A 25131-nucleotide genomic window follows, 5' to 3' on the forward strand; every position below is an offset into this window, starting at 1 on the left:
CTTGACGTGGATAGCTATCGGCCCATCAGCCTCTCCCACGTTCTTTGTAAGCTGCTGGAACGTGTGGTGTGTCGGCGATTGGGTCGGGCCCCGGAGTCACGTGACCTACTGGCTCCATGTCAGGACAGCTTGTGCCAGGGTTGCTCTACCACTGATAATTTTGTGTCCCTTGAATTTACCATCTGAACAGCCTTTCCCAGACGCCAACACCGGTTGCCATCTTTTTTGATTTATGAAATGGGTATGACACCACCTGGCAACATCATATCCTTGCCACATTATATGAGTTGGGTCTCTGGGGCCCTCTCTCGATTTTTATCCAATACTTCCTGTCGCTCCGTACTTTTCGTGTCCAAGTTGTTGCCTCCCATAGTTCCATCCATATACAGGAGAATGGGGTCATGTAGGGGTCTGTATTGAGTGTCTCCCTATTTTTAGTGGCCATTAATGGTCTAGCAGCAGCTGTAGGGCCGTCTGTCTCACCTTCTCTGTGTGCAGACAGATTTCTGCATTTCGTACTGCTCCACCAATACTGGTGTTGCTGAGCGACGCCTACAGGGAGCCATCCACAAGGCACATTCGTGGGCTCTAGCCTACGGTTTCCAGTTTTCAGCCCCAAAGTCATGTGTTACGCACCACTGTCAGCATCGTACCATTCATCCAGAACCAGAACTTTACCATAATGACGATCCACTCACTGTAGAGGAGACATATTGATTCTTAGGACTGGTTTTTGATGCTCTATTGATTCGGCTTCCGCACCTTCGTCAGCTTCAGCGGAAGTGCTGGGAGCACCTCAATGCCCTCTGCTGCCTGAGCAACCACCAAATGGGGTGCAGATTGCTCTACATTGCTGCAGCTCTACAGAGCCCTTGTTCAATCCTGCCTTGACTATGGGAGTCTGGTTTATGGTTCGGCGGTGACCTCAGTGGTGCATTTACCTGATTTACCTGACCCAGTGCACCACTGTGACGTTTGCCTAGTGACAGGAGCTTTTAGGACGAGTTCGGTGACCGGCGTGCTTGTCGAGGTCAGAGTCCTTCCAGTGCTGGTTAGAAGTGCACAACTGTTGGAGTTACATTGCACATATTCGTAATTCTCCTGCGCATCTAAATCGCCGTCTCCTTTTCCCACCTGTGGTGGTCCATCTCCCGCGTCGGCGGCCCAGGTCAGGGCTTCCAATTGCAGTTTGTGTCTGATCCCTTCTATCCAAACTGGAGTCGTTGCCTTTACCACCTATATTAGAGGTCCATTCACATACACTTCCATGGTGTACACTTAGGGCGCCAGGACGTTTCACATGGCTCTAAGGACTCAGTTAACCCCGCGGCTCTCTGCTGCCACTTCCTCTCGATTCTCGTCCTGTACCCAGGCCATGAAGTGGTTTACACCGACGGCTCGATGGCTGATACTCACGTTAGCTTCTTGTATGTCCATGGAGGTCATATTGAATAGCATTCCTTGCCCGATGGCTGCTGTGTTTTCACTGCCGATCTGGTGGCTATATCTCGTGCTCTTGAACACAACCGTTCATTCACTGTGTAGTGACTCCTTGAGCAGCCTACAAGCTATCGGCTTCTCTGCAACTGATCTGTGTTCGGTACTACCCACAAGGTTTTGCAGCTTTGGGAGACGAAGTGGCATAACCTCAGCATGCACAGCAAACTGTGACACACAGCTACTGTGCGATAGTGACCCACCTCACTGTCGGTGCGGCGCCCGGCTGACAGTGGGCCATATCTTGGTGAGCTGTCCTCCTTTGGCTGCCCTGCGATGGACTCTTCAGTTACCGGCCTCCTTGCTATTAATTTTAGCTGACAATGTCTCATCGCCTAATTTAATTTTATGGTTTGTGTGTGATGGTGGGTTTTATCATTCTGTATAAGTTTTGGTGCATGTTCTTTGTCCCTTTGTGTTCTCCACTCTAATGCTTTTAGGGTGGATGTTTTAATGTGTCGCAGAGTGGCTGGCTTTTCCTTTTTATTCTCATGGTCGGCCAGCCATAGTCATCTGCTGTCTTGTTTTTACCCCTTCTACCTGCTTTTTTTTTTTTTTTTTTTTTTTACCCCTTCTACCTGTTTCTTCCCCCCCCCCCCCCCCCCCCCCCCCCCCATGAACCATGGACCTTGCCGTTGGTGGGGAGGCTTGCGTGCCTCAGCAATACAGATAGCCGTACCGTAGGTACAACCACAACGGAGGGGTATCTGTTGAGAGGCCAGACAAACGTGTGGTTCCTGAAGAGGGGCAGCAGCCTTTTCAGTAGTTGCAAGGGCAACAGTCTGGATGATTGACTGATCTGGCCTTGTAACAATAACCAAAACGGCCTTGCTGTGCTGGTACTGCGAACGGCTGAAAGCAAGGGGAAACTACGGCCGTAATTTTTCCCGAGGGCATGCAGCTTTACTGTATGATTAAATGATGATGGCGTCCTCTTGGGTAAAATATTCCGGAGGTAAAATAGTCCCCCATTCGGATCTCCGGGCGGGGACTACTCAAGAGGATGTCGTTATCAGGAGAGAGAAAACTGGCGTTCTACAGATCGGAGCGTGGAATGTCAGATCCCTTAATCGGGCAGGTAGGTTAGAAAATTTAAAAAGGGAAATGGATAGGTTAAAGTTAGATATAGTGGGAATTAGTGAAGTTCGGTGGCAGGAGGAACAAGACTTCTGGTCAGGTGACTACAGGGTTATAAACACAAAGTCAAATAGGGGTAATGCAGGAGTAGGCTTAATAATGAATAGGAAAATAGGAGTGCGGGTAAGCTACTACAAACAGCATAGTGAACGCATTATTGTGGCCAAGATAGATACGAAGCCCACACCTCCTACAGTAGCACAAGTTTATATGCCAACTAGCTCTGCAGATGACGAAGAAATTGAAGAAATGTATGATGAAATAAAAGAAATTATTCAGATAGTGAAGGGAGACGAAAATTTAATAGTCATGGGTGACTGGAATTCGAGTGTAGGAAAAGGGAGAGAAGGAAACGTAGTAGGTGAATATGGATTGGGGCTAAGAAATGAAAGAGGGAGCCGCCTGGTAGAATTTTGCACAGAGCACAACTTAATCATAGCTAACACTTGGTTAAAGAATCATGATAGAAGGTTGTATACATGGAAGAACCATGGAGATACTAAAAGGTATCAGATAGATTATATAATGGTAAGACAGAGATTTAGGAACCAGGTTTTAAATTGTAAGACATTTCCAGGGGCAGATGTGGACTCTGACCACAATCTGTTGGTTATGACCTGTAGATTAAAACTGAAGAAACTGCAAAAAGGTGGGAATTTAAGGAGATGGGACCTGGATAAACTGAAAGAACCTGAGGTTGTACAGAGTTTCAGGGAGAGCATAAGGGAAAAATTGACAGGAATGGGGGAAAGAAATACAGCAGAAGAAGAATGGGTAGCTTTGAGGGATGAAGTAGTGAAGGCAGCAGAGGATCAAGTAGGTAAAAAGACGAGGGCTAGTAGAAATCCTTGGGTAACAGAAGAAATATTGAATTTAATTGATGAAAGGAGAAAATATAAAAATGCAGTAAGTGAAGCAGGCAAAAAGGAATACAAACGTCTCATAAATGAGATCGACAGGAAGTGCAAAATGGCTAAGCAGGGATGGCTAGAGGACAAATGTAAGGATGTAGAGGCTTATCTCACTAGGGGTAAGATAGATACTGCCTACAGGAAAATTAAAGAGACATTTGGAGAAAACGGAACCACTTGTATGAATATCAACAACTCAGATGGAAACCCAGTTCTAAGCACAGAAGGGAAAGCAGAAAGGCGGAAGAAATATATAGAGGGTCTAAACAAGGGTAATGTACTTGAAGATAATACTATGGAAATGGAAGAGGATGTAGATGAAGATGACATGGGAGACATGATACTGTGTGAAGAGTTTGACAGAACACTGAAAGACCTAAGTCGAAACAAGGCCCCTGGAGTAGACAACATTCCATCAGAACTACTGATAGCCTTGGGAGAGCCAGTCCTGACAAAACTCTACCATATGGTGAGCAAGACTAAAATAATTCCAATCCCAAAGAAAGCAGGTGTTGACAGATGTGAAAATTACCGAACAATCAGTTTAATAAGCCACAGCTGCAAAATACTAACACGAATTCTTTACAGACGAATGGAAAAACTGGTAGAAGCCGACCTCGGGGAAGATCAGTTTGGATTCCGTAGAAATGTTGGAACACGTGAGGCAATACTGACCTTACGACTTATCTTAGAAGAAAGATTAAGGAAAGGCAAACCTACGTTTCTAGCATTTGTAGACTAAGAGAAAGCTTTTGAAAATGTTGACTGGAATACTCTCTTTCAAATTCTAAAGGTGGCAGGGGTAAAATACAGGGAGCAAAAGGCTATTTACAATTTGTACAGAAACCAGATGGCAGTTATAAGAGTCGAGGGACATGAAAGGGAAGCAGTGGTTGGGAAGGGAGTAAGACAGGGTTGTAGCCTCTCCCCGATGTTATTCAATCTGTATATTGAGCAAGCAGTAAAGGAAACAAAAGAAAAATTCGGAGTAGGTATTAAAATCCATGGAGAAGAAATAAAAACGTTGAGGTTCGCCGATGACATTGTAATTCTGTCAGAGACAGCAAAGGACTTGGAAGAGCAGTTGCATGGAATGGATGGTGTCTTGAAGGGAGGATATAAGATGAACATCAACAAAAGCAAAACGAGGATAATGGAATGTAGTCGAATTAAGTCGGGTGATGTTGAGAATATTAGATTAGGAAATGAGACACTTAAAGTAGTAAAGGAGTTTTGCTATTTGGGGAGCAAAATAACTGATGATGGTCGAAGCAGAGAGGATATAAAATGTAGACTGGCAATGGCAAGGAAAGCGTTTCTGAAGAAGAGAAATTTGTTAACATAGAATATAGATTTTAGTGTCAGGAAGTCATTTCTGAAAGTATTTGTATGGAGTGTAGCCATGTATGGAAGTGAAACATGGACGGTAAATAGTTTGGACAAGAAGAGAATAGAAGCTTTCGAAATGTGGTGCTACAGAAGAATGCTGAAGATTAGATGGGTAGATCACATAACTAATGAGGAAGTATTGAATAGGATTGGGGAGAAGAGAAGTTTGTGGCACAACTTGACCAGAAGAAGGGATAGGTTGGTAGGACATGTTCTGAGGCATCAAGGGATCACCAATTTAGTATTGGAGGGCAGCGTGGAGGGTAAAAATCGTAGGGGGAGACCAAGAGATGAATACACTAAGCAGATTCAGAAGGATGTAGGTTGCAGTAGGTACTGGGAGATGAAGAAGCTTGCACAGGATAGAGTAGCATGGAGAGCTGCATCAAACCAGTCTCAGGACTGAAGACCATAACAACACAACAACCTGTTTCTTGCTTCTCTCTGTGGTTTTCTTTTTCTGTTTTGTCCATGGTAGTGTTGGTTGTCCTTCTGTCGTTCTTCTGGTTCTTTCTTTCTCCTGTTATTGTGCTGTACATCTTCTTTCTTTTCTTCTTTCTCTTGTGTAATTATTTTACTGGGAACGAGGGACTGATGACCTCGCAGTCTGGTTCCTTCCTCTCCCTCTTTTGAACCGACCAACCAGCTAATCAATACATATTGTGACAGGCTGATCCTCCTATAAAAGTATGATTTTGATTTTTACACATTTTATATTTTGGTGTTATGGTTTCTTTATGTGGCTACATAACGGTTCCTTTCTCCTCTTTTTATAGTTATTTACCACATTATTTCTCTTTATATTGAATCGGGCCCATTGTTTTTTAAAATGTATTTTATATTGCGATACTATCATACTTGAAGTCCTTTATGTTCCAAATACTGGTTCATACATTTTATAATGCAGGTGACATGTGGTTTCCACCTTTCCATATATTGTATATTGGTTGTTACTTAAAATAAAATAAAAAAAGCACTTGTGGGATATCAGTCTGTAGTTAGTCAGGTCTGGCATGTGTAGCTTTCAGACACAGGTGATTTAAGATATAAGGCACTTGTTATCCCTGACATGTCAGCAATTGATAGAGTATTCCGTTTCTATGATTTGTGGAATTTTGTAGGTACCTCGTATATTTTTGTTAATATGATGATTAAAATAATGTAGTTTGTCCAGTGATATGCCATGTACTGTATACAGGCCATTTGTATGCCCTTAATGTATTCTGTGGTCACTGACTGTTTTTGTACATGATATCATGATATCAATGAAGTCGGGCACACCAGTAAAATGTGTAACATGCCTATGACGTGTGTTATTGAGTCTTAAGTCTTTGGATAAATATGTATGTGTGACAACAAATTACCAGCTGCTGTCAGTTACCATGTGGTTGTACATAGAGCAAAGAATATGATCTTTAAAGGTGTCACTGTAGTGTGGATCCTTTTGTAAAATGACGTAATGTGGCTACTTTTTACTTGTAATTAAGAGTGATTTGAAAATGACATGAAATACAGATGTTAGAAATGTAAGTAAGAAATTTGTGGAGTAATGTTGTATATTAATGTGAGGTGTGCAGTGTTATTTATACATGGTGATGTATGCAGACAGCGTAGTACTTTGCCATGTTGTTCGTACAGGTGCTCGACAGTCATCACTTACCAGGAAAGTACTTGGGCTCGAACAAACACAAATACACCAAATTCGTGTGAGAAATAATGTAAAGGTCTCTTATTGCACTAGTGATACTCCCGCATCTGCAAAACTCTGCAGTCGTCCATTAGAGGCCTCTGCGTATGCCATGCCGAATTGATCACTGACCTGCCAGTACGCCAGTCGGGACTAGTAGGGACAGTGCAGTGTGCCTCTGAAGCTGCGTTTTGTGACATTATTTGTGTATTGAAGCATCAGATGGCTCGGTGATTGGTAATCAATCCTGCTAATGTATTACGATTGGTTGAGATGAAGTTACGAAGAACCCTTCTTCGTGAAGGTGGTATTGGTGTAGAAGACGAATCATTCGCATATTTTCTGGTATCTATTGTCGTGCAGAAATATGAGCATAAGTTAGACAGATGCTGTTGTAACACTAACACGTAATGGTGATGATAGGGATGATAATGACGAACAACTCGTTGCAAACGGTAGTGCTACAGCAAGTGCGGGAAGAGGCGATGGAAGCAGTGACAGTGAATACCAACCAACCGTCTCCCAAGAAGAAAGTTACAGTTGTAAGTATCATCACGGCATTTGATGACAACACAATGGAGAACATGTACGATGATTATTACGTAAGAGGTTTCGACACATACGACAAGCTTCTGAAAAGATACCCTAAACTGAAGTCCAAAAGCAATATTAAAAACATACTGGATTACGTGGCAAAGAAAAGAGAAGGAAATACAGTTTTCAAAGGAAATTGTACACTGCTGTTAAAGACCATCAAGGAGTGTGTAATGGCGAAATTCGATGAAGCACGAGAATGCGGTTCCGCCGTTCGTTATTGGCATTTAAACATTGGGCATTGGACGTAGCCAGAAATCTCGGGTGTACAAACTTTACAGCTTCACTAGGATTTATTACTAATGTGAAAAAGGAGTTTAGGATAACATCACGCCATATCACTATGCTCCAAGCACGAAAAGATAAGGATGAAGAAGAAGAGCTGATTGAAAGAGCTCAAACATTTGTTGCTGACGTAAATGAGCATATCACGAGAGAAACCATCGATATTAGTTCTGTATGGAACTGTGATCAGTCAGTTCAACTATGAACTTTCTTGTGACAGAACACTATCCATGAAAGGGGAGAGAAACACTGTCGCGATGTTGCAATCAGTTAATTGTGCAACACATAGTTACACGATCAATGTTGCTATATCAATGGACGGACGACTGGCTGACAAACTCTATATTTGCTTCCAAGAATCCAGTGGAAAGTTTGGACCCCGCGTGTCAAGGGAAATAGAAACGCGGTGCCCTCCAAATGTCATCATCGATGCAAGTGTGAGTGGGAAGATGGCGAAACAACATCTCAAGATGTTTTTTCTGTTCAGTTTTGAATCCACATTTTGTCGAGAAAATCATTAGTACTTAGTGACTCCTGGTCTGGGCATAAGGATGAACGAGTACTACTGGAAGCATCTGGCGGAAAACATGTAGATTTGAAAATCATTCCACCTAAAACTACAAAAATGCACAACCTCTGGATGTGTATTTCTTCAGGCAATATAAAATATATGCCAAGAGAATAACAGACTTAATTAAACTACGTTACAGTAATATGCAGCCGAAATTGCATGACAGATTCTTTATCATGAATATGCATTCTGTCATTTACAATCAGTTATCTGCGGGAGTATACAGACCAATGCTTTGTTACGCTTGGCGGAACGCTGGCTATGATATTGGTGAACACGTGAACAACTTCAAAAGTGTCATCGGTGTGGCGGTCAACGCTGATATTATAGAATGTACAAATACGCCATGCAATCAACTTGCATTTCTTCACTGTGCATTTTGCAGTCATTCGTATTGCCCGGAGCATTTTATTGACATTCCGCATTTACATTTATAGTTAAGATTGCTGCATTGCGTATGGCATCTACAATTACATCTACAGTTATATCTAGAGCATGACTGCAGAGTTTTGCAGAAAAACGACACCCACCAGCACATTCAGAGTTACATAATGGTCCTGTAACCAAACATTCATACAGATCTGTTTGTTCGAGCCCAAGTACTTTCCTGGTTAGTCAAAATTAGCTAATTACATGTTTAAATAAACATTGCATTACAGCCTACTATGGACCATGTTTATGTTTATTACAACTGCTTTCATTGAATAATCATTGAACTCAGAAATCAACCCACAATTAGCTGAATGATTAAGAAAAGGGGCTACCAATGTACAAGCTTATGTCAAGGTACTACACAAAAATTTTTAAAATATATCTAGCAGGGGACATCAGGCTGTATAATCTCATTTTAGACCAAAAGCTTGTGTGTATCTTTTTTTCTTCTTTTTTTAAAAAAAAAGATTTTTTAAAAAAGATTTTTTTTAAAAAAAAGATTTTTTTTTAAAAAAAAGATTTTTTTAAAAAAAAAAGATTTTTTTTAAAAAAAAAAGATTTTTTTAAAAAAAAGATTTTTTTTAAAAAAAAGATTTTTTAAAAAAAAAAAAAGATTTTTTAAAAAAAGATTTTTTTTAAAAAAAGATTTTTTTTTAAAAAAAGATTTTTTTTAAAAAAAGATTTTTTTTAAAAAAAAGATTTTTTTTTAAAAAAAGATTTTTTTTTAAAAAAAGATTTTTTTTTAAAAAAAGATTTTTTTTAAAAAAAGATTTTTTTTTAAAAAAAAGATTTTTTTTTAAAAAAAGATTTTTTTTTAAAAAAAGATTTTTTTTTAAAAAAAGATTTTTTTTTAAAAAAAGATTTTTTTTTTAAAAAAAGATTTTTTTTTAAAAAAAGATTTTTTTTAAAAAAAGATTTTTTTTAAAAAAAGATTTTTTTTAAAAAAAGATTTTTTTTAAAAAAAGATTTTTTTTAAAAAAAGATTTTTTTTAAAAAAAGATTTTTTTTAAAAAAAGATTTTTTTTAAAAAAAGATTTTTTTTAAAAAAAGATTTTTTTAAAAAAAGATTTTTTTAAAAAAAGATTTTTTTAAAAAAAGATTTTTTTAAAAAAAGATTTTTTTTAAAAAAAGAGGCTCAATCTACCCTTAAAAATTTTTTGTGCTTTTACTACTTTTTCAAGAGAGAAAAAATGTTGGTAAGACAAATAAAGTGTAAATCCACCTGCCCAGTCAATTTCAGTTCAGTACTAAAGATTGAAACAAACCTGAGATAGTGTGCCAGTGTTAAAATGTGCTTGAAACCCAAAACTTAGTTGAATCGGTTGGTGCAAGAGATAATGTTACAAAAGCTGAAGCTGGATCAGCTTTGCAAGTTGTGAATAGTAAGTTTTCATTGAACTTACTATCAGAAATATTCCAGCACAATAAAAAGACAATTTTCATGAAAAGTAAAATTGTGATTTTTCAATACTATTCCTTTAAAATGTGAATCATTTTTAAGAAAGTTTCAGACTGTTCATCCATTTGCTCCTGATTGCATTTCAGATTTGCTAAGTCTGTGTAACTTGTAGGAAATGCTTAGCTAAAGTACCAATCACAGGGTCTGCTGTTTTTTTTTCTTGAAACTGAAAGTAAACCAAACTTGTTTCCCTTACAAAAATTAGCTTCAATATTGGTTTCCAAACCAGAAAGTTCGTTAAAGAAATCAAAGGACATCATTCTCATATCCAGAAGTTTGGATTGCGATGCGAAGCATGCTACTCAAAGTAACTGAAAAGTCACTAGAAAAATGCCATTTAAAGTACGAAACTGTTAAAGATGTATCATTGTTTGAGCCTAATATAATATTAAACCAACCACAGCAAGGAAAACAGTTTGAACATATTACTAGAATTATTTTTCCCTGGTAATAGATAGGGGTAATGCAGGAGTAGGTTACCTAATGAATAAAAAAATAGGAGTGCAGGTAAGCTACTACAAACAGCTTAGTGAACGCGTTATTGTGGCCAAGATAGACATGAAGCCCATGCCTACTACAGTAGTACAAGTTTATATGCCAACTAGCTCTGCAGATGATGAAGAAATTGATGAAATATACGATGAGATAAAAGAAATTATTCAGGTCGTGAAGGGACAAAAATTTAATAGTCATAGGTGACTGGAATTCGGTAGTAGGAAAAGGGAGAGAAGGAAACGTAGTAGGTGAATATGGATTGGAGGTAAGAAATCAAAGAGGAAGCCGCCTGGTAGAATTTTGCACAGAGCACAACTTAATCATAGCTAACACTTGGTTTAAGAATCATATAAGAAGAATGTATACATGGAAGAATCCTGGAGATACTGACAGGTTTCAGATAGATTATATAATGGTAAGACAGAGATTTATGAACAGGTTTTAAATTATGAAACATTTCCAGGGGCAGATGTGGATTCTGACCACAATCTATTGGTTATGAACTGTAGATTAAAACTGAAGAAAATGCAAAAAAGGTGGGAATTTAAGGAGATTGGACCTGGATAAACTGGCAGAACCAGAGGTTGTAGAGAGTTTCAGGGAGAGCATAAGGGAACAATTTACAGGAATGGGGGAAAGAAATGCAGTAGAAGAAGAATGGGTAGCTTTGAGAGATGAAATAGTGAAGGTAGCAAAGGATCAAGTAGGTAAAAAGACGAGGGCTACTAGAAATCCTTGGGTAACAGAAGAGATATTGAATTTAATTGATGAAAGGAGAAAATATAAAAATGCAGTAAATGGAGCAGGCAAAAAGGAATACAGACGTCTCAAAAATGAGATCAACAGGAAGTGCAAAATGGCCTAGCAGGGATGGCTAGAGGACAAATGTAAGTATTTAGAGGCTTATCTCACAAGGGGTAAGATAGATACTGCTTACAGGAAATTTAGAGAGACCTTTGGAGAAAAGAGACCCACTTATGAATATCAAGAGCTCAGATGGAAACCCAGTTCTAAGCAAAGGAGGGAAAGCAGAAAGGTGGAAGGAAGGGGTGTATAGAGGGTCTATACAAGGGCGATGTACTTGAGGACAATATTATGGAAATGGAAGAGTATGTAGATGAAGATGAAATGGGAGATATGATACTGCGTGAAGAGTTTGACAGAGCACTGAAAGACCTGAGTCGAAACAAGGCCCCAGGAGTAGACATAATTCCATTAGAACTACTGACAGCCTTGGGAGAGCCAGTCCTGACAAAACTCTTACCATCTGGGGAGCAAGATATGAGACAGGCGAAATACCCTCAGACTTTAAGAAGAATATATTAATTCCAATCCCAAAGAAAGCAGATGTTGACAGATGCGAAAATTACTGAACTATCAGTTTAATAAGTCACAGCTGCAAAATATAAATGTGAATTCTTTACAGACAGATGGAAAAACTAGTTGAAGCCGACATTGGGGAAGATCAGTTTGGATTCTGTAGAAATATTGGAACACGTGAGGCAATATTGACCTTAAGACTTATCTTAGAAGCTAGATTAAGAAAAGGCAAACCTAAGTTTCTGGCATTTGTAAACTTAGAGAAAGCTTTTGACAATGTTGACTGGAATACTCTCTTTCAAATTCTGAAGGTGGCAGGGGTAAAAGACAGGGAGTGAAAGGCTATTTAGAATTTTTACAGAAATCAGATGGCAGTAACAAGAATTGAGGGGCACGAAAGGGAAGCAGTGGTTGGGAAGGGAGTGAGACAGCATTGTACCCAATCTCTGATGTTATTCAATCGGTATATTGAGCAAGCAGTGAAGGAAACAAAAGAAAAATTCGGAGTAAGTATTGAAATCCATGGAAAAGAAATAAAAACTTTGAGGTTCGCCGATGACATTGTAATTCTGTCAGAGACAGCAAAGGACTTTGAAGAGCAGTTGAACGGAATGGATAGTGTCTTGAAAGGAGGATGCAAGATGAACATCAACAAAAGCAAAATGAGGATAATGGAATGAAGTCGAATTAAGTCAGGTGATGCTGAGGGAATTAGATTAGGAAATGAGACTACTTAAAGTAGTAAAGGAATTTTGCTATTTGGGGAGCAAAATAACTGATGATGATCGAAGTCGAGAAGATATAAAATGTAGACTGGCAATGGCAAGGGAACTGTTTCTGAAGAAGAGAAATTTAACATCGAGTATAGATTTAAGTGTCAGGAAGTTGTTTCTGAAAGTATTTGTATGGAGTGTATCCATGTATGGAAGTGAAACATGGACGATCAATAGTTTGGACAAGAAGAGAATAGAAGCTTTTGAAATGTGGTGCTACAGAAGAATGCTGAAGATTAGATGGGTAGATCACATAACTATTGAGGAGGTATTGAATAGGATTGGGGAGAAGAGAAGCTTGTGGCACAACTTGACTAGAAGACGGGATCGGTTGGTAGGACATGTTCTAAGGCATCAAGAGATCACCAATTTAACTTTGGAGGGCAGCGTGGAGGGTAAAAATCGTAGAGGGAGAGCAAGAGATGAATACACTAAGCATATCCAGAATAATGTAGGTTGCAGTAAGTACTGGGAGATGAAGAAGCTTGCACAGGATAGAGTAGCATGGAAAGTTGCATCAAACCAGTCTCAGCACTGAAGACAAAAAGCTGAAGCCTGGTAGAGTAGCATTTGCCGTGAAACACATACCACTTTAGTCTATATCTTGATCAACCTAATGAAAATGATTGCTGGTCGAGCATAGAAGGGGCGATATTGTCGGTTTACATGTATAATATTCTTCTCGGGTGTGCAGCCGGATCATAATGTCATCTTGACACAATATTTCAGCGATCCATCTGGCTGCCATCTTCAGGTTAGAGTGCTGGTACATGATTTAGCCAGAACTTCCGTGAGATTGTGTACCAGCACTCTCACCTGAACATGGTGGCCAGATGGTCCGCTGAAATATTGTGTCAAAATGACGTTATGATCCGGCTGCACACCCGAGAAGAATATTATCAATCATTATGCCGGGAAAGCCTTCGTTGTTTACATTTGTTGCGCACACAATATGGTTGCGGCAATGTCAGTGGAGGATTTCCATTGGGGTGGTACATTCCCAGCACCGCCTGTTAAAAGGATGGTAGTAGTCTCATCACATTTCTGTGCTCTTTCTTGACTAGTTTAGGGAGGGAATGCGGTTTATAACAACTTGCTAATGGAAACAATGAGCTGTGTATCATGTTATGAATTAATCAGGTTGGTTTTATTATTTATTCTGACTGTTTGACAAAATCAAACTTAACTGAGGCATAGCCTTCCGTGCTTCACTTTTTAGGAGACATTGGCGACTTGCTACAAAATTGTAATAAGAAAATGCCGCTTATATTGGAAGTTCGAGTATGTATTGAGCTCAAAAGCAACACAATGTCCAGAATATGAAGACAATTGAACTGTTTAAAAAAATCTCGTTGTCCTCAATTTTCTGACACCCAGATCAGAATATCAATACTATGCACTTTCCTTGTGACAGATTTGTAATAACCTCTTACTTTACTTATCATGTTGTCCTGATGATTTGTAACATGCAGTATTATTCTGAATTCTCTTTATGCCCTTTTATTGTCATTCTGAACCACACAAACAAAATTTACTGAATATATCCCTTTTTCACATTAATTTTAAATTCTTTGTGGATTACATCTGTTCTATTTGGATTTCATGTAGCAATAAAATAACAAAATTTGTTTAGAGAAATTTCTATAGTATGGGATTGTCTGTTGCAGTGCGGAAATAGAAACACGTTATGAAATAGCAGAAGGTGATGTGTATATTGAACCATTGGGGGAAAACACTTCTGAACAAGGGTAAGTATAATTAATTCTGATCACAGGAAATCATGATTTATAACTTTATTTAAATTGTGATAAATTACTAGAGATATATAAAAGAAGAAATATGTGAAATATGTTATTTAGTGTAGACACACTTTCAGAATTGTTGCTACTACTGTGTAGCTGCTGCTACATATTAGTAACATTTCATTACTTACATAATTGTCGAAGACTTTGCTATGTATTCTTATACATATTTTATAGTTTTATATTCTGGGCAGTGGTGTAGTGTGGGTATCTGCCACCCAGTGTGAACCCTAAATTTTCTGTCCCCACCCCCTTTCGATTTTTGCAGCTGAGCAAAAATATAGAGAACTTTGATAATGTGTAACAGTATTTGTATTTGATTGAAGCTTATCAAAAGAAGATAGGCGCGTTCTCATCTATTTTCCCTACATAATTTTTTGGGTCTCTTCTACACTTTCTGTTATGCTGAATAAATTATTTTAGCAGATTATTTACATGACCTGTTTGTGCGAGTTGTCTGTAAAAGCAAAGAAAATTTCCTATATTTAAGACAGTCCTGGGAATGAAAGCATATACACTCATCGACTGAGAAGTAAGTAATTCGTAACAATTTTGAGGATGTACAGAATGGGCTTTCATAGCAGTAAATTATGATATTCTCATTTGAGTTTGGAAAGTACTTTCATGTGTATTTATTCTATAATAATTCCTTATCAATTGGAGCTCAGCAGGCATTTCCACTGCCCATTAAACAATGGGCATTGAGTATGCATGCGTATGGACAGGTATGCTCCATATGTCAGCTTATCATTAGAGGACGGGGCGAATTTAGTGAAACCAGGATTTGTTGGGGTCATGAGTATTCCCTGAGTCACAAGAGCTTACCTTGAGGTATAAACTTTTCAACTTTTTGTAACACTGTATCAAGAGTAACGAGTGGTTATTCCTGGAAGCAACACCTAGGAGGAAACTGCTAGTAGCAGGGAGGATATGGGGTGGGTTCTGAAATTTTGCGGCCTGACTACATCTTCAAGTGTTTTTTTTTTTTTTACAGTCACGCTTTTTTTACATAATCACCCTTTATTTCAATACACTTTACACATCTGCGAATTAACAACCTTGTGCCTTTCAGAAAGTAATCTGATTCTTTATCGGCAAAATATAGTTTGGAGAAAAGATAATAGTCACCTGGAGCTAGATCTGTACCATAGGATGAATGGTCAATCTCCTGGAAGCCACTTTCCTTTACAGAAATCTTCACAGTTGCCGCCGTGTGCACTGGCGCATTGTTGTGGAGAAGATGAACACCATGTGACAACCTTCCTCTCCTCTTCAGTTTGAAGGAATCATGTTATTTGTACAGAAGTGAATTCTCGTATTGACACTCACATCGGTGTTTCTCTCTTTGAAATAAACTTAAGATAATTCCTCTGGAATCCCAGAAGATTGTTGCCATGACTTTTTCTGTGGGCGTAGTGACCTTAGTCTTTCTTGGTGGAGCTTCACTGGTTTACACCATTCTAGAGATTCTCTTTTGGACAGAGGATCCTATAAAGAACCATAGTTTCATCCCCTCTCAACAATGGATTCCAGTACGTCTTTCTGGTTGCCACGGCAAAGTTCCAACAACTGGGTGCAGCAAATCATGAGCTGCTGCTCTTGCGCTGCATGGAGAAGACTGGGCACCCATCTTGCACTGACATTTTTCACGTGCAAATCATCATGCATGACTTGAAATTTGGTTGTTTCAGTTAACCCTTACCTTGCTGCAAGTTTCCTTGAGGTTCAACCGCCTGTCACTCAGAAGTTCACTTTCAACAACAGCGATGCTTTCCTCAGTCACCACTTCAACAGGTTGACCAACACGTGGATCATCAGCAATGCTTTTTCCATCTAGACGAAACTGTTTTTACCATTCCTTAACTGTGGACTTTAAAGGGGAAGCCTCACCATTAACACCATCCAAGCAGATTTTGATTTCAGCTGGTGCAAGCCCTTCTTTTGTCAGGAACTTAATCAGTGCAAGATACCCAATTGTATCCATTGCAGCACACAACGTTTTACTCATACAAGTGTCGCCATTCGACTGAGGCCAGTAGCGGGCTGCAATTTGTGTGCGCATCAACTGAACTTCATGGTTGTGTTCAAGGTCAGGCTGGAAACATATGTAACTGATATTGTTGTACCAGTAGCAGAAGAGAGGAATGAGCTGATGGGAATGTTTGTAAGGGGGTGGAAGCCTATCAGTCTGTTACCATAGTACTTATTGGCTGGAACATTTAATCTGAATTGAATGACCTCCAGAGCAGAGACTTACATGACTTAATAAGAAACCCCTGCATAGTCTAGAACATAGGTAGGTATCCCCCTGGGGTGCAGGTTTCATGACAGCTTTGGTTTTCGAGGGCGAGTGCGTATGTACTAAATAACACATGACTGTAATCTTATGGAGGCAGACATGTGTTAGGCTGTGGAGGTAATAGTGGTTTGAAGAAGGCTTTCAATATAGAGAATGGACTCATCTGTAGCTAGGGTTAAAAACAGTGGCAATCATCTACCGAATTAAAGTGAATCATCAAGTATTTCTAGAACTGTCTATGAAAAATAATTTAGAGGTGCATCTTGCATCACTCTTCCGTCACTCCCATGACACCTGGAGCACAAGGACAAGGGCAGCGGACATTATCGTGGACGTCACAAAAACAAGAGACGAACATCGCAATTTTATTACATTTTAGATTCAGTCCAGGTATCTTGTCAAAAAGAGAACAACAAATTCAAATAAAGCTGCATTATTGACATCAGAGTTAAGAACAACATATCTATAAGTATGTAATGGCTTTGGTTTATTGTTTGTAACACGTTTCTGTTTTATAGAAACAATCTGTTAAAGCCCCTCACACATGCTAGTGATTTTCCTTGCAGTCACTTTCCTTTACCCTACCACTCACAAGTGATTAACAAGCTGTTTCAAATTCAGTGTGCTTTGAAGTCCTACCATGGAAAATGAACTGCTGTGTTCAGGAGCCGTGACACTGGTATGATTTCATTGAAAATGCCCTGAAAATATTTCTCTTTTAATGCAAAATTTTAACCAAAGGATGAATATTAATGTGATTTAACTTTGATTTCAGTGTTATGTTAGGAAGTGGGAAGGATTTACATAGTGCAGTGAAAAATTTAAGAAGGGCTTGAACATATAAATATATCTGAATGCAACTTTATGTTCATAGCTTCAAATTTCCTGGCAAAATGTGTATTTGCGTTCTCCTTTATAGAGAGGGCATGTGATATGAGAATATAAGGCTTCACTTTGTAAACACTAGAATGTATTCACAAATCAACTTGAAAGACGAGAATCACTCTAAACATATTGAGGATCAGCGTGAGGTCTCAAAGTTCAGGGAAGTATTACTTTTGCTTGTAACAGTTGTAAAATGCCTGCAAAGAAATGGAAGGCAAAAAATCTCTCATACTCTGTCACTGTTTCAAATGGATTCACAATAAAGTGTCTGTCTTAAACTGAAATTACATTGTACGCATTATTTGCAACACAAATTATTTTAAGTTATTGGTGTATGTTAATTTTTATATCTTGGCTGATGGCCAAAAAAACTAGATTTGTTAACTTTAACATAGACATTGTTGATCTTAAATAATTTTTTTTTATCAGTTTTGACTTAGAGAAGTTTCTCTCACAACTGGCATTACTTACAGCAGCTGTGGGGAGTATTCTGAGCATTATAAAAGCATGTTACCTTCTTCAAGTTTGGACTCGTAAGTAAACTATGACAAACACACTAGGCCGGACTCAATAGATTGTTTCTTACAATTTGTTGTACCTACGAAGCCTTATATACACACTCTCTTCTAGTCATCAATGCCCAATGTCATTGCAGGCCTTAGGAAGGCATACTTTTTGGCCAAATTCTGAAACTACTGGAACCTCTCACGGATTTCAACAATTACTTTATCTAATGAAGGAAACACTTTTTGTTTTAAATCGTTCTCGTGCAATAATCCGACATCTCTACTTCGGTCACCACAAATATCCCCTCTTAATTCAACTTGGAAGTTTAATAGAAACGTCAAATTCTTTGCACAAGTTTTATATGTAACTGAAAGCCTTTTCTACAGACTCCTCATTTATTTTCAAATATTGTCTGTAATGCTTTTATTTTCTCAACACACTAATGTGCATAAAGTCCCTCTGTTTAAAAATTACTTTGGGTCCCTTTCATTTCACGCAGTACTGGTTCCCAGAGATCCAAGATACAAACTTTGTTTTTAATGTTATCCAGTCATGTTTGCTCTGCTACCTATTGTGCTGCAACAAATCTTTTGAGACCTCTTGAAACTCTTGCCTATAACAGCAAACAGAAACTGCCATCCCTGAGTTTACATGAGAAAGAAAGCATAACAGTGTTCCATTGTGCCCAAGAAAGTCAATGAATTCACCTCTACCAACAAATTCAGCCTCGAGCAACAAATTTGCCTTACTATTAAAGTATTTCATCTGTTGCTGCACACCTGCCACTCTTCCAACCATGTTGGCAGTGTTATTGAAAGTTTGTCCTCTTCAGTTCATAAAGTGAAGTCCATCACCATTGGGCTACTTAGTATTATCTCACAAATACCTTTGGCTGTTTTGTTTTTCATTTCATTGAAATCTGTAAAAAATTCCACTACTTGTGCATCCCAATTCCCAATCAAAACATATTGTAGTATAGTAATACTTCGCTTATCTGATCTTTATGGGAAATCTTGGTCAACTGTCAAATATCACAGAATAACATTTGCCTTTTGAACCTTCTAACGCTTTTGAACAATGATGTAAGTGTGAAGTAGATATACTAACTTCCACTCCTTTTATGAGATGACTTGTCTGCAGCCGATCTTCTTCCCTGGCTTCTGGAGTCTCTTTAAACTTCTTCTACGAAGAGTGATGCTAGATACGTTGTTGTTGTGATCTTCAGTCCTGAGACTGGTTTGATGCAGCTCTTCATGCTACTCTATCCAGTGCAAGCTTCTTCATCTCCCAGTACCTACTGCATCCTACATCCTTCTGAATCTGCTTAGTGTATTCATCTCTTGGTCTCCCCCTACGATTTTTACCCTCCACGCTACCCTCCAATACGAAATTGGTGATCCCTTGATGCCTCAGAACATGTCCTACCAACCGATCTCTTCTTCTGGTCAAGTTATGCCACAAACTCCTCTTCTCCCCAATCCTATTCAATACTTCCTCATTAGTTACGTGATCTACCCATCTAATCTTCAGCATTCTTCTGTAGCACCACATTTCGAAAGCTTCTATTCTCTTCTTGTCCAAACTATTTATCGTCCATGTTTCGCTTCCATACATGGCTACACTCCATACAAATACTTTCAGAAATGACTTCCTGACACTTAAATCTATACTTGATGTTAACAAATTTCTCTTCTTCAGAAACGCTTTCCTTGCCATTGCCAGACTACATTTTATATCCTCTCTACTTCGACCATCATCAGTTATTTTGCTCCCCAAATAGTAAAACTCCTTTACTACTTTAAGTGTCTCATTTCCTAATCTAATACCCTCAACATCACCCGACTTAATTCGACTACATTCCATTATCCTCGTTTTGCTTTTGTTGATGTTCATCTTGCATCCTCCTTTCAAGACACTATCCATTCCGTTCAACTGCTCTTCCAGGTCCTTTGCTGTCCCTGACAGAATTACAATGTCATCGGCGAACCTCAAAGATTTTATTTCTTCTCCATGGATTTTAATACCTACTCCGAATTTTTCTTTTGTTTTCTTTACTGCTTGCTCAATATACAGATTGAATAACATCGGGGAGAGGCTACAACCCTGTCTTACTCCCTTCCCAACCACTGCTTCCCTTTCATGTCCCTCGACTCTTATAACTGCCATCTGGTTTCTGTAGAAATTGTAAATAACCTTTCGCTCCCTGTATTTTACCCCTGCCACCTTTAGAATTTGAAAGAGAGTATTCCAGTCAACATTGTCAAAAGCTTTCTCTTAAGTCAACAAATGCTAGAAACGTAGGTTTGCCTTTCCTTAATCTTTCTTCTAAGATAAGTCGTAAGGTCAGTATTGCCTCACGTGTTCCAGTATTTCTACGGAATCCAAACTGATCTTCCCCGAGGTCGGCTTCTACTAGTTTTTCCATTCGTCTGTAAAGAATTCGTGTTAGTATTTTGCAGCTGTGGCTTATTAAACTGATTGTTCGGTAATTTTCACATCTGTCAACACCTGCTTTCTTTGGGATTGGAATTATTATATTCTTCTTGAAGTCTGAGGGTATTTCGCCTGTCTCATACATTGTGCTCACCAGATGGTAGAGTTTTGTCAGGACTGGCTCTCCCAAGGCCGTCAGTAGTTCCAATGGAATGTTGTCTACGCCAGGGGCCTTGTTTCGACTCAGGTCTTTCAGTGCTCTGTCAAACTCTTCACGCAGTATCGTATCTCCCATTTCATCTTCATCTACATCCTCTTCCATTTCCATAATATTGTCCTCGAGTACATCGCCCTTGTATAGACCCTCTATATACTCCTTCCACCTTTCTGCCTTCCCTTCTTTGCTTAGAACTGGGTTTCCATCTGAGCTCTTGATGTTCATACAAGTGGTTCTCTTATCTCCCAAGGTCTCTTTAATTTTCCTGTAGGCAGTATCTATCTTACCCCTATTGAGATAAGCCTCTACATCCTTGCATTTGTCCTCTAGCCATCCCTGCTTAGCCATTTTGCACTTCCTGTCGATCTCATTTTTGAGACGTTTGTATTCCTTTTTACCTGCTTCATTTACTGCATTTTTATGTTTTCTCCTTTCATCAATTAGTTCAATATTTCTTCTGTTACCCAAGGATTTCTACTAGCCCTCGTCTTTTTACCTACTTGATCCTCTGCTGCCTTCACTACTTCATCCCTCAGAGCTACCCATTCTTCTTCTACTGTATTTCTTTCCCCCATGCCTTTGCCCTTATGCTCTCCCTGAAACTCTGTACAACCTCTGGTTCTGTCAGTTTATCCAGGTCCCATCTCCTTAAATTCCCACCTCTTTGCAGTTTCTTCAGTTTTAATCTACAGGTCATAACCAATAGATTGTGGTCAGAGTCCACATCTGCCCCTGGAAATGTCTTACAATTTAAAACCTGGTTCCTAAATCTCTGTCTTACCATTATATAATCTATCTGATACCTTTTAGTATCTCCAGGGTTCTTCCATGTATACAACCTTCTATCGTGATTCTTAAACCAAGTGTTAGCTATGATTAAGTTGTGCTGTGTGCAAAATTCTACCAGGCGGCTTCCTCTTTCATTTCTTAGCCCCAATCCATATTCACCTACTACGTTTCCTTCTCTCTCTTTTCCTACACTCGATTTCCAGTCACCCACGGCTATTAAATTTTCGTCTCCCTTCACTATCTGAATAATTCCTTTTATTTCATCATACATTTCTTCAATTTCTTCGTCATCTGCAGCGCTAGTTGGCATATAAACTTGTACTACTGTAGTAGGTGTGGGCTGCGTATCTATCTTGGCCGCAATTATGTGTTCACTATGCTGTTTGTAGTAGCTTACCCGCATTCCTATTTATTATTAAACCTACTCCTGCATTACCCCTATTTGACTTTGTGTTTATAACCCTGTAGTCACCTGACCAGAAGTCTTGTTCCTCCTGCCACTGAACTTAACTAATTCCCACTATATCTAACTTTAACCTATCCATTTCCCTTTTTAAATTTTCTAACCTGCCTGCCCGATTAAATGATCTGACATTCCACGCTCCGATCCGTAGAACGCCCGTTTTCTTTCTCCTGATAACGACGTCCTCTTGAGTAGTCCCCGCCCGGAGATTCGAATGGGGGACTATTTTACTTCCGGAATATTTTACCCAAGAGGACGCCATCATCATTTAATCATACAGTAAAGCTGCATGCCCTCGGGAAAAATTACGGCCGTAGTTTCCCCTTGCTTTCAGCCGTTCGCAGTACCAGCACAGCAAGGCCGTTTTGGTTATTGTTACAAGGCCAGATCAGTCAATCATCCAGACTGTTGCCCTTGCAACTACTGAAAAGGCTGCTGCCCCTCTTCAGGAACCACACGTTTGTCTGGCCTCTCAACAGATACCCCTCCGTTGTGGTTGTACCTACGGTACGGCTATCTGTATCGCTGAGGCACGCAAGCCTCCCCACCAACGGCAAGGTCCATGGTTCATGGGGGGATGCTAGGTACAGGAATGTTTAAAATTCTCCCTCTACTTGTGAAATAAGTAGATACTCGAAGGTTACGTTCCATCAACTAACGATATATTAAAACTTCATACTGAACAAACTTCTCCCTTCTCACATAAACATCCTGTAAGTCACTCGTATCACCTCACATCAGAAACACATCTAATTACATCCACAACAGAGTTGACTTAATACCATATCTCTATATCACAGGATTCATGAAATACGTCTTGCCTCTAGCAAGACTGGAATAAGGGTTTTAAAAAACTTTTCTTTTTTCACTAACGATAGACACTGACACTATTATCAAAGAGTTACATAAATACTCCTTGGTCCTCTCGTACGCTCTCACTAAACATCCATGGACTGCCCGACAGGTTCTTGTTGGTGCAGTTAGACTGCCGCGTCTACATTCTTCCTGTGACTGAATTTAAACGTACACGCACAGACGTGACTCGCAGTAGGTAGGTTTCCGCTCTCTGACTCACATCTAAAATATCGTGTGTTCAAGATGGTAGAAAATTGAGTGGTTTGAATTCTCAGAACACTACATAACCTTTCCCTCAGATCGAACGCGCAATATTTTATACGTAATCGTTAGGTAGATAATATCATGTATAATAACAATTTCATATTTTAACAGTATACATTTCTTTTCTTTCAATAACCTTGAATAACCTTTTGCTTACTACTTCACTATTCTCTCTCATCCTACTTTAATATTAAGCCATGAGTGTTCACTCGAGGTTTTAGTCAGCTCTTCACTAGTATTTAGGAATTTTTTTCCTAAAGAGGGCAGCAGCCTTTTCAGTAGTTGCAGTGGCAACAGTCTGGATGATTGACTGATCTGGCCTTGTAACACTAATCAAAACGAACTTGCTGCGCTGGTTCTGCAAACGTCTGAAAGCAAGGAGAAACTACAACCGTAATTTTTCCCGAGAGCATGCAGCTTTACTGTATGGTTAAATGATGATGTCGTCCTCTTGGGTAAAATATTCTGGAGGTAAAATAGTCCCCCATTTGGATCTCCAGGTGGGGACTAGTCAGGAGGACGTAGTTATCAGGAGAAAGAAAAGTGGCATTCTACAGGTTGGAGCATGGAATGTCAGATCACTTAATCAGGCAGTTAGGTTAGAAAATTTAAAAAGGGAAATTGATAGGTTAAGATAGATATAGTGGGAATTAGTCATGTTCGATGGCAGGAGGAACAAGACTTCTGGTCAGGTGAATACAGTGTTGTAAATACAAAATCAAATAGGGGTAATGCAGGAGTAGGTTTAATAATGAATTAAAAATAGTAATGCTGGTAAGCCACTACAAACAGCATAGTGAACGCATTATTGTGGCCAAGATAGATGCAAAGCCCATGCCTACCGCAGTAGTACAAGTTTATATGCCGTCTAGCTCCGCAGATGACGAAGAGATTGATGAAATGTATCATGAGATAAAAGAAATTATTCAGATAGTGAAGGGAGACAAAAATTTAATAGTCATAGGTGACTGGAATTCGATAGTGGGAAAAGGAAGAGAAGGAAACGAAGTAGATTAATATGGAATGGGGGAAAGAAATGAAAGAGGAAGCTGTCTGGTACAATTTTGCACAGAGCACAAGTTAATCACAGCTAACACTTGGTTCAAGAATCATGAAAAAAGGTTGTATACATGGAAGAGGCCTGGAGATACTGGAGGGTTTCAGATAGATTATATAATGGTAAGATATATCTAAAAACAAAGATGATGAGACTCACCAAACAAAAGCGCTGGCAGGTCGATAGACACACAAACATACACACAAAATTCAAGCTTTCGCAACAAATGGTTGCTTCGTCAGGAATGAGGGAAGGAGAGGGAAAGACGAAAGGATGTGGGTTTTAAGGGATAGGGTAAGGAGTCATTCCAATCCCGGGAGCGGAAAGACTTACCTTAGGGGGGAAAAAACGACAGGTATACACTCGCGCGCGTGCACACACACACACACACACACATATCCATCCGCATATACACAGACACAGGTGTCTGTGTGTATGCAGATGTGTGTGTGTGTGTGTGTGTGTGTGTGTGTGTGTGTGTGTGTGTGTGTGTGCGCGCGCGCGAGTGTGTACCTGTCCTTTTTTCCCCCTAAGGTAAGTCTTTCCACGCCCGGGATTGGAATAACACCTTACCCTCTCCCTTAAAACCCACATCCTTTCGTCTTTCCCTCTCCTTCCCTCATTCCTGACGAACCAACCATTTGTTGCGAAAGCTTGAATTTTGTGTGTATGTTTGTGTTTGTTTGTGTGTCTATCGACCTGCCAGCACTTTTGTTTGCTAAGTCTCATCATCTTTGTTTTTAGATATATTTTGCCCACGTGGAATGTTTCCCTCTATTATATAATGGTAAGACATAGATTTAGGAATCGGGTTTTAAATTGTAAGACATTTCCAGGGGCAGATGTGGACTCTGACCACAATCTATTGGTTATGAACTGAAGAAACTGAAAAAAGGTGACAATGTAAGGAGATGAGACCTGGATAAACTGACAGAACCAGAGATTGTAGAGAGTTTCAGGGAGAGCACTAGGGAACAATTGACAAGAATGGCGGAAAGAAATACAGTAGA

At 39.3% G+C, this 25131-nt stretch overlaps 1 protein-coding gene across 2 annotated transcripts in view; it reads left to right on the forward strand.

Moving 5' to 3' along the window:
* Window positions 1-25131, forward strand: part of LOC126187365 (zinc finger protein 665-like) — a 186405-nt gene that overhangs the window by 40459 nt on the left and 120815 nt on the right. For both annotated transcript variants that reach the window (XM_049928409.1, XM_049928410.1), the window contains exon 4: window positions 14218-14298. In XM_049928409.1, the coding sequence (XP_049784366.1) occupies window positions 14218-14298 (81 nt within the window). The remainder of the gene's footprint in view (window positions 1-14217; window positions 14299-25131) is intronic.

The sequence above is a fragment of the Schistocerca cancellata genome, chromosome 5, assembly GCF_023864275.1.
Source record: "Schistocerca cancellata isolate TAMUIC-IGC-003103 chromosome 5, iqSchCanc2.1, whole genome shotgun sequence".
In the NCBI taxonomy this organism is placed as follows: Eukaryota; Metazoa; Arthropoda; class Insecta; order Orthoptera; family Acrididae; genus Schistocerca; species Schistocerca cancellata.